This window comes from Gadus macrocephalus, chromosome 16 (genome assembly GCF_031168955.1).
Source record: "Gadus macrocephalus chromosome 16, ASM3116895v1".
Taxonomy (NCBI): domain Eukaryota; kingdom Metazoa; phylum Chordata; class Actinopteri; order Gadiformes; family Gadidae; genus Gadus; species Gadus macrocephalus.
Window position 1 is genome coordinate 4,236,718 of NC_082397.1, and position 10,000 is coordinate 4,246,717.

General features: G+C 46.0%; 1 protein-coding gene and 1 long non-coding RNA gene across 2 annotated transcripts in view; one reads left to right on the forward strand and one right to left on the reverse strand.

The window, feature by feature from the left end:
- Window positions 1-10,000, reverse strand: part of LOC132474793 (uncharacterized) — an 87,880-nt gene that overhangs the window by 75,180 nt on the left and 2,700 nt on the right. The window lies entirely within an intron of this gene.
- Window positions 1-10,000, forward strand: part of gbe1b (glucan (1,4-alpha-), branching enzyme 1b) — an 86,516-nt gene that overhangs the window by 71,632 nt on the left and 4,884 nt on the right. Inside the window, exon 15 of the mRNA XM_060075667.1 lies at window positions 4,087-4,204. Coding sequence (XP_059931650.1) covers window positions 4,087-4,204 — 118 coding nt within the window. The remainder of the gene's footprint in view (window positions 1-4,086; window positions 4,205-10,000) is intronic.

Genomic DNA, 10,000 nt, shown 5'->3' on the forward strand with positions numbered 1-10,000 from the left:
TTCCGCAAATAATCTGAAAGGCGTGTCTTCTGTGCACACAGAAACTGCTAACTTTACCAGAAATGTAATCTTAAACGCTGGATAAAGTCTCTGGTGTATCGACGATAAAGAGTTATGAGCCCGAAATCTGGGGCATACTTTAAATGGTTATGAATACAGTGTATCATCAGTCTGGATTTTACAAGAAAAACACACACGTACATGATGGCCTTTATGTTCACCCATTTCTTTCGATTTCATTTAATTTCATTATGACTTTGCTTAAACTCTGACTTAACTTTTTTGTGCTTTTGTGCTTTTCTTGAAACAAGAGACAGCCTCAGCCCCCCTCCCTGCCCGACCATAAAACAAAAGATTTCTCGGACCATTAAAATTCAGCGGAAGTCAGCTTATTTCTTCCTCCCGACAGACACTCCAACCATCACTATTTCCTGCTCCTTCTTTATTCTCCTCGGGTCTCAGCGGACATGTTCTTCAGGCGGTGGGCTTTTATCTGCTGCTCGGAGGCATTAGAAATCCCGGTCGGAGCCCGGCCCCCTCCCCCCTCCACCTCCATGAAAGGTGGAGCTGTCAGGGCAGAGGAGGGCTTTTGATTCCCACGACTACCGATCGGCACTGGAGAACTTGTCAGGCCATCATTCTCCCATTTCCTCCCTGAACGCTCTTTGAAATCACGCCACTTTCGTGGAGCAGTCCGAATTAACTAACTAGGCAAGAGAGAGAGATAGATAAGATGGGGGAAGTAGGGAGCGAGAGGTAGATAAAGATGGAGAGAGAGAAGGGGAGAGAGGGAGGGAGAGATGGAGAGGTACAGAGAGGGGAAGTTGGAGTCATATAAAGAGGGAGGGGTAGAGAGGGCAGGAGGGAGGGGGAGAAGTAGAGAGGAATAAGGAGAAAGAGGGGTAGAGGACAACGCAAAATAAAGACGAGCGATGGGTAAAGAATAGCCATTCTCTGCCCTAGTCCCAGGACATACTTTGATTCACTCAACCCTGTAATGTTCATTACCTCCTTTTATGATACTATAGTCTTCATTTTCACTGTATTCACATGATAATGTATCGTTGAGATTATTTTTATTTAATGTTGATGATTGGGAGGGGGTGTGATAAATTATGTGATCAAGTTATTTAACTGAGAAGAGGACTTTCACCTCTACCTACAGTAGGAGCAATTTAGGACAACCTGTCTTTGAATCCTTCGTGTATTTACAAGTATTTCCCCCCCAAGGTTACAAAGTACTCTCCAGCCAAACACGAAGCTAAGAATTACAAAAAGAAAAAAAGTCGAAAGTCAATGTGCTCGCACTTAATTGGCTGCCATTACGTCCGTACTGCAGGCTGAATAGAGATCTGCAGTAGGAAGTAAAGAAAGAGGCTTTATTGACCAAAGTGGATGCCCAAATCACAGCCCCAGCCGGCAGATTTGTTTGTTTTGCTTTACTTAAAGACAACTTCTTCCTCTTCTTCTTCTTCTTCTTCTTCTTCTTCTTCTTCTTCTTCTTCTTCTTCGTCGGGGAACTTTGAACTGCTGCTGCTCCCTCAAGACATGATTATCAATTTTCCAAACCAAGTCACAGGGGGTGAAATAACAGCCTGTGTGCTATAGATATACCGCAAAGTGAAAGGTAGTGTCAACTATTTCACAGAATCCTGTCAACCAGTGTAGCTGTGGGGTTGGTTCTGATAAACAAGGATGACAAGACCAGAGTATTGTTCTCGTGGTTGCTGCAAAACTGCTGACTGAAAACCCACCGAAATGGCCCAGAATTATTTGGTGATGTTTGCGATATGAAGACAAATGAAACCGTATTTTTTCCGAAATCAAATAATGAGACATCTTCTAAAGACGGAGGAATATACAGAGTGAAAAGAAAAGCAGTTTTCTAATCTCTGGAAACTTCCTCTGGGCACGGTCGAAAGGAAAACAGTACAGTAGTAGCGCATTTGTGTAGGGAATCCAATATTTCAATTAGCATTGATTCCCTCATTTTCAAAGCATGCACTACATCTGCTGAGACACATCTTTCGATCGTTTATCTTGCAATATCACACAGCTATACTTCAAAACGAAATAACACCCACACGTATAGGCCTATACCCCACACAAACAATACACACGCATGCAGATACACACTCACATACTGTATGCGCACACTCTTTTTTTCTTGCTTTTGGTTGCCGATCATGTATATGTACTCACACAAGCACACACACATGAACGCACACCTACACACACTCACGCACACGTACACATTTGCACACACACATAGGTTCACACACTAAATCTCTAGAGGAGTGTGTGTGTGTGTGTGTGTGTGTGTGTGTGTGTGTGTGTGTGTGTGTGTGTGTGTGTGTGTGTGTGTGTGTGTGTGTGTGTGTGTGTGTGTGTGTGTGTGTGTGTGTGTGTGTGTGTTTGTCATGTTGTTGTGGATGAGCATGAAGCCTGAGCTCATCTTGTCTGAAACGATGCCCAGAGCAGCACTTCTTAAGCAGGCAGGGGGAGGCGCAGGCTCCCCGGCTCTGGGGGTATCTGTGGTGGTGGTGGTGGTGGTCGCGCTGCGTTCCGAGCTACCGGCACAGCCTATAGGGAGAGGAGGTGATCATTCAAGCAGCCAATTAGGGATGCTCTCCTCTGCTCGTTTGTTGCCTGGTGCCCCCCGGGAGAGGATGGTGAATAATGCAACACACACACACACACACACACGCACGTTCTCGTGCACACAATCACACACGCACACCCACGCACGCACACACGCACGTTTGCACTGGCACACATACACGCGTTTGTACATTCACAAACACCATGCGCGTGGAGGTGCACATATTCTGCCACTCATTTTTGGAAAATAAATCGTGTCGTATGGCGGCGGTGGTAGGGGGGTATATAAATGTATTCCTACAGGGTACTGTAGGGATGCAGCAAGGCCCCTGGATGTGTAAATATTGATTTTACTGTATTTAATGTTGTGTATCTAAGTATTGATGAATACAGCGCCGCTATGATGCTGACGCCCAACTTTTATTAATGTTCCGCACGTCATGATGGATCCGGGCGAGGTCTTCACCTCCGATTCGGCGAGCCTTTGGAGATTTGTGTTTCATATTTTTTGCATTTTTTTAAAGCCTTTCTTGAAAGCAGATCTTCATCATATTTCTTTGGGAGGTAAGATATGCTATTCAGTTCGATAAGGACATGTGAGGTAATTGGTAATATAAAAACATAAAATATAAAAATCGAAAAATGAAAAATCCTCTCCAAATGCTGTGGATCCACAGCCCGCAGGCTATTAAAGCCCGTTCTCAGCACCCTTGATGACGTCACCAAATCCCTAAAGCAACTCTTTATCACCAAACTCTGATGCAAACTTTTTTCTTCTCTTTTGACTTCTAAGACAAACAACGCACTCAGAGTACCAGCACGCTCGCTCAGACTCATGGGAAATGTAGGCTTTTATTCTTGGAAACCGCCAGTGGTAGTTTTCTTCTAAAAAAAAAAACAACGGGAGCTTTCCGTCTCTGAGCTTCTTGTCTTGGGTGCAGCCGTGAGCTGTGGTTGTCTTTAGATCTCCATATGGTGGAGTCGCCCCCGGCGGCTCGACGTTCCCGGGATCAAACGCTTAGGGATCGCCTGAATACATGGGAAACGAAGTCACTGTAACAGTAACAGGAATTGTAATATTCCACCATGTCACTGCAACAGACGTGCAGATTTGTGCGTTGTATATTTGTTTTGCTTAGTTTGGACGGCCTTTTGATGGAATCTTTATTAACGTCATGAATTGGAGAAATGAGACAGCAGACGGCAGCAAAGCAGCAGTTGAATCACATTTATGCTTATGCAAATTTTGTTGGGCCAGCATCCGCTTTGTCAATTAAGGACCCTGCGTGTTTTCGCTGTGCAGCGCTGTGAGGTGGATGAGTTGTGAAATAAACACAGAGATTCCATCGAGGCTGATGCCGGCAATGCTGCCAGGCTCTCTCTCTCGACCTCTCATCTCAGATCAAAATGATTAAATGGTCATCATCTAGGCTCCTCTAAGTCGTCGGATGTTATTATGGAGATGCTCCTTCACCACTGTGTCAGATATACCATCAAGCTGGACTCTGATGATGTTCAGTTCGGCGGCCACGGAAGACTGGACCATCACACCGAGTTCTTCACCAAACCTCAGGACTTCAACGGGCGCTCCAACGTAATGCAGGTAAAGGGTGTTCTTTTATACCAATTTCTCATTTGATGTTGTTGTATAGAAGCATGGATGTTTGTGGGTTTGAGTTTGCACTATGCTTATCATTTTGTTTCAAAACCATTAGATAAGGGGTCAACTCTACAGTCTTAAAGGGTTGAACTGTACAGTCTCAAAGAGTTGCATTCAAAGTTTCCAAAGGGTTACACTCAAAAACACTGAAGGTCAAAACTTGAGAGTTTCAACGCGTTAAACTTTAAAGTCTCAAAAGTTGTAAACTATACACTAGTCTCAAAAAAAAAAAGGCTGGACATCTTTAAAGGGTTAAACTCGACAGTCACTACTTGAAAATCCAGCAGTCTTTAACCCAGCAGTCTTACACTGTGAAATGTTTCAACTCTACAGTCTCAAATGTTTCATCTCTACATTCTCAAATGTTTATGTTTCAAAGGGGTAAACAGTTGAGCACAGCCCATGTTGAGTTGAGATTTGAAAGTAATCCCCTGCACTAAACCTACAAACAGACTAGGAATGAACCTCCCAAAGCACCGCTGAGTACGGAAGACGTGTTCAGTATATAGTGGCTACACTGTTTGGAACCTACCTGTGGGATCCTGGAGCAAGAACAAGAACCCCATCATACTCTAGTCCTGTATGACCTCTACCTGAATTCACTGTAGGCTATAAGTGTCTCCCAAATGAATAAATAGTAAATGGTAGCAATAATAAGAAATGATGACCGTGAGCAAGGTGAGGTTAGGTCACTGCTTTCTGTTAGAGGTTTTTTGTTTGAGCCAATGCCGTGAGTGAGGGGAAGCAGAGGTAGCATCAAAGAGGCCTCGTGCAAAAGGTAGACGATGAAGCGCTACACCAGGGGGGCTCCGGTCCAAATGCTAGCGCAGGGCGAGCTCCGGTATCAGTACCTCGGGTGTACAGCGTTTGCTCTGCCCGTACTTCCCGACGAACGGTTGCCAGTCAACGCCAAGAACCAGTGTTGTGTTGGCACAAAGCCACTATCCCACCCCCTTATGGAGCTAACGCACCGTCCGCTGTTCATCCTCATTAATGCAGCAGAGCTTTTAATACTGTCTCAAGCTAGCGATCAAACACCCCTGCTCCGTGGGCTCGAGGGACAGAACAACCCATTGATTGTGTTCCTCGCCATGCATTGTGAGCCTGTTTGTGGATATAATATTGACTGTCTGCATTCACACCACTCGCGCCGGCTCTTATCTCAGAGTCAGCGAGTCTTTTTCTTCATCTTTTCCCGGCGAGGCCGCTGAATGCGTGGCGTGTTTCGGCGTTCTCCCGCAAACAGTGTGCATAATTCATGCCGCGCAAAACTTACCTCTTCATGTGTATGCCTCTTAAAATTTGCATGGCTTCCCGCTGAGAAAGCGCAATATCTGTGAGAGTTTGTGACTATCGGGTTTCCATCATGGAGATAGCTCGGGGCCATAGCACGAAGTGGTTCGGTCCATGAAATAGAGGAAGGAACACTGATCTGCATTTTAAGCAGAACAGCTCCGGGACATTCCTTATGTTTCCCCCCCCCTTGCTTTTTATGTATCGTGATGTCATGTTTTTTCATGAAAACGCCGAGGGGCAGTAGGATGTTTACAAACAAGGTCAGGGATAACCCGGTGATGGATCGACACGGGCCGCGCGCGTCTCCGTGGAAACTCGCTCAGCGCACGTGTTAGATCTTATGTTAATGATCCAATTAATCCAAAGAGGAGCGGCGGCGGTGGCGGCGGCGGCGGCGTGCAGAGTGCTGGGTGGAAGTGGCAGTCTCTCTACTTTACACCGCCAAGCGCTTCCCTGCCTGGCAATGGATGTGTGGGGGGGGGGGGGGGGGGGGGAACGTGAGTCAGAGCCGAGACGACACAAAGGCTTAATGAGCTATTTGTTTTGCTGAACCTTGGGTGACCCGTTCTCCGGATCAATCGGTGGAACGTCGCGGTTGATGAAAATAGCGGCACCGGTCTGGGTTGTGAGCGTGTGGGAGTTTTTTTTTTTTAATGTGTCAAACAAGTTCACTTTGCAATTCTGCCACCACGGCGCTAGTTTATCCAGCCTTTACACCAGCAACCCCTCCCCGGCCGACGTCAGACTGGCCCCCTCGCAGCCACTCAGTAAATCAACCCCCGTTTTGGCTCCGATTTCGTCATAAAAGAGCGAGAGGGGGAACGTGGTGATGGTGGTGGGTTGAAATTCCACATTCCCTTGTATCTCAATTTCACTCTTCTTACTAATTCAAACAGCACAGCATCACCCCCCCCCCCCCCCCCCCCACCCCCCCCCCCCCCCCACCCCCCCCCCCCCCCCCCGTTCCCTGAAGGCCAAAATGTGAAGTTTAGTTAACGAGTCATCTGCTAATGCGGGCACCATCAGGGAATCCTGGGAAATTAAAAGAGAGGGATGGAGCTGACGGGAGCGTATACAGACTGACAGTACGTCCAAGTAGAGGGAGCCCAGTGCACCGTGTGGCGTCCTCCTGGGTAGAAACGAGCAGAGAGAGCCCACGTTACGCAGTGGAAATGGTGCCACAAGCCTGGACAATGGAGCATTTTCACACATTTAATAAAGTTCGACTTTTGACGAGGGCAAAGTGCAACGCACGTGGCCGTCAATCATTCAACTTTATTCCCAAAGCGCTTTTCATGCGCCATATTTAACGCAATACAAAGAGCATAACAAGGGACACAACACGACAAGTTATGAAAACATATCATTTGTACACACTGGGTTGGATCCCAAGTGACCTCGACACTGAATTCAATGGAGTCCTTTCAAAACATGAGGTGATTTAGCGTCTGCTAAATAAGTCAATATAACTCCGTGGGCAGGAGGAGGACACGATCTTAAGTCTTCTAGTTGTAAACACGACAGCTCATATATCTCCGATTACACCGCCAAGTTTCTAACCGCCCTCTATGCCTACCTGAGAATGATAAAACGACTTTGTCTTCATCTCATTTCAACTTTTATTTTTCCCTCATTGTTTTTATTCGCTCCTATTTCCGACCCACCCGGCACCTATTTTGATCCTTCTTGCATGTTTTCCTTCCCGATATTTCCCCACTGAGCTTCTGGAGCGATTTTCCCCTCGCCGTGGCAGCGTTTTGTCAAGGGCCCGGGGTGAGGTGGTGCTGTCTACTGCCGGCCCCTGCGAAGGCCCCGGAGACTGTTAACCGTGGCAGCGGAACTATACGAATAAAGTTTGTTGACAAGATGAGGCAGACGGAGGACGCCGCGGGACGCATCGCTCGGCCCGCGATTCATTTAACAACTGTTGCTTTTAAAAGTCACTGTTTGGACCATGACGCCACCTCTCTCCTTCCCCCGCCACTTTTTAATGAGTGCTGCTGCTCCCTCGTTATTCAGGAACATAAAACTTTATGATGGTCTAATAATTCTCTGAATGGGAGGGCTCTGATTGGACCTTTGGCTGCACCTGGTCATATAAAGGCCCTCCAGAATTTGTGGCGGAGGACAGCGAACCACTAAATCACTTCAGCTCCCAGATTGCTGGATTATATTTGGGTAAACAGAGGTTGGATTAAAGTACAAGAGCTCATCGAAGTCATTCGTTTTTCTGCTAAGTGCTAAGGCCTCTGACGTGCTACGTATTCCAAGTACTTTGACATGTCAAGTACTCTGATATTAAGAGTGCTTCGACATAGTCTGACATGTAAAAATGACATGAAAAAATTAAATAATAGTATACTGCCAGGCTTTGGTACCCTCTCACATGCTAAGTATATTAATATTCTCAGCACGCAAACGAGATCAGCACTAATGCCAAATAATGAAAGTAATGATGATGCAACAATTAGTTTAGTCTTAATACATACACGAAACAGATTTAATCAAAGAAGCATCCAAGTGTTTTAGTCTGTAAACCACCCATCGACATGGTAGAGGACAGTCAGACAGACAGACAGAGAGACAAATAAACAGGTAAATGGTCTACTTGATGAGGTATCCCAGGTGGGTAGGGTGCATTGATGATTTTTGTACCCCCAAAAAGCCAAGTCAATTGGATTTCAATGTCCCCTAATCAGTCACTGTCTCTAAGGGCTTCACAGGCCACATTGCATGGCACCCCCCTCACCCTCGCTCCAATGAAAAAACACCTTTAATTATGGAAGAGGAGACCTTCAGAAGCAAGGCAGAAATTAAAGCTTCATTACAATATCTGAGAGTGGGCCCCAGGATTGGTCCTGGTGCACCATGGCGACCAGAAGGCACGCTCTGCAACATGTTAAGACCGACCGATACCCGCCCGGCTGCAGACTGTCCTTAAAATGCTCACGGAAAATGAAAAAAATAATAAAAGTAGGATTATTTTTTTGTCAAACTTGGAGGGGTTTTGTTCACGCTTCGGTGAACCAGAGCTGCACTCCTCCTCCTCCTCCTCCTCCTGGGCTTTGATTAGAAGAAACAGAAACTCGGATTTTGGGAAAAGTTTCTGTCAAGACTCTGTGGTTAGACTGGGTCAGAACACAAGACTGTTAATGGGCACTACTGAGAAGCCAAACGTAATACACGAAACGACTACATCAGAAAATGAGCAAAACGCTGTGGAAGTCTTAATTTACGGAGAAGCCAGTCAGTTACTAGAGCGGCATATTGGATGTTTGACCAGAAACCTCCAAATACCGTTGCAAGTGTCCTTCCAGTATTCTGATTGATAACCACACCCCTACCTTATCTTAATACCATACCGACTCCTTAATGACTTGTCTCTGTAAATAGTATAGCCTTTAAAGTTGGAGATAGAATCTATTTGCTTTGGGAATATTATTTTCGGATAAAAACCGAGAAAGAGCCCTAGTGATGAAGAAATGAAAGACCAGTCGGTGTTATCACTGTCTAACCCCTACCTGCTCCTTAATGCTGTGTCATTGTACTGTCTAAACCCTACTTGCTTCTTAATGACCTGCCTTTGTATTGACTGTCCATCCCCTAGCTGCTCCAGAATGACCTGTCTTTGTATTGACTGTCCATCCCCTATCTGCTCCTTAATGACCCGTCTTTGTATTCACTGTCCAACCCTCACCTGCTCCTTAATGACCTGTCTTTGTATTCACTGTCCATCCCCTATCTGCTCCCTAATGACCTGTCTTTGTATTCACTGTCTACCCCCTACCTCCTCCTTAATTACCTGTGTACCTGCTGTTGGTCACCTTTGTTAAACAATGTCTGGTACAAGATCAAACTGTACTATGAATAATAAGTCGATCCTTTAGTGTTCAAGCGATTCACACAGCGTTTGTCGTGTGCCTTGTGGGGCATCTCTGTGGCGTTGTGGTGGGCATCGAGGAGGCTGTGGTCGGGGGATTTCATGGCCACAGCTGGTGATGCGGTGAGACTCTGTTGTGACTCTGTTGTGACTGGCCTCGAGTGTGCCACTAATGTACCAGACGCAACGGGTGATGAAAAGTCCCCATTTTCACGGGGTACACCGTTTTTGTTGGCCTGTCCCCGGCTGGCCTACCATGAGCCAGGCAAATCTTCAAGCTCATATTTTATTTGCTCTGGCATATGTGTCTGGCAGCCCTTCCAATCAGACAGATTTCCAGAAGCCCTGGCCAGGGTTGGACCAATCAAATATGTTGATCTAATATTGGTCGGGTCTGTAAAGAGTAGCGCTCTATGGGAGCACTGTTGAGGCATTTCCATAAACATCCAAGACAACAATCGGCAAAAACGTAAATATGTCCCAAAAAAAATAACATTGGATATTTAATGGTAATATGGACCACAAAACTGCGAATATCCCGTTTTTCCTTTCTGAAAACAAGT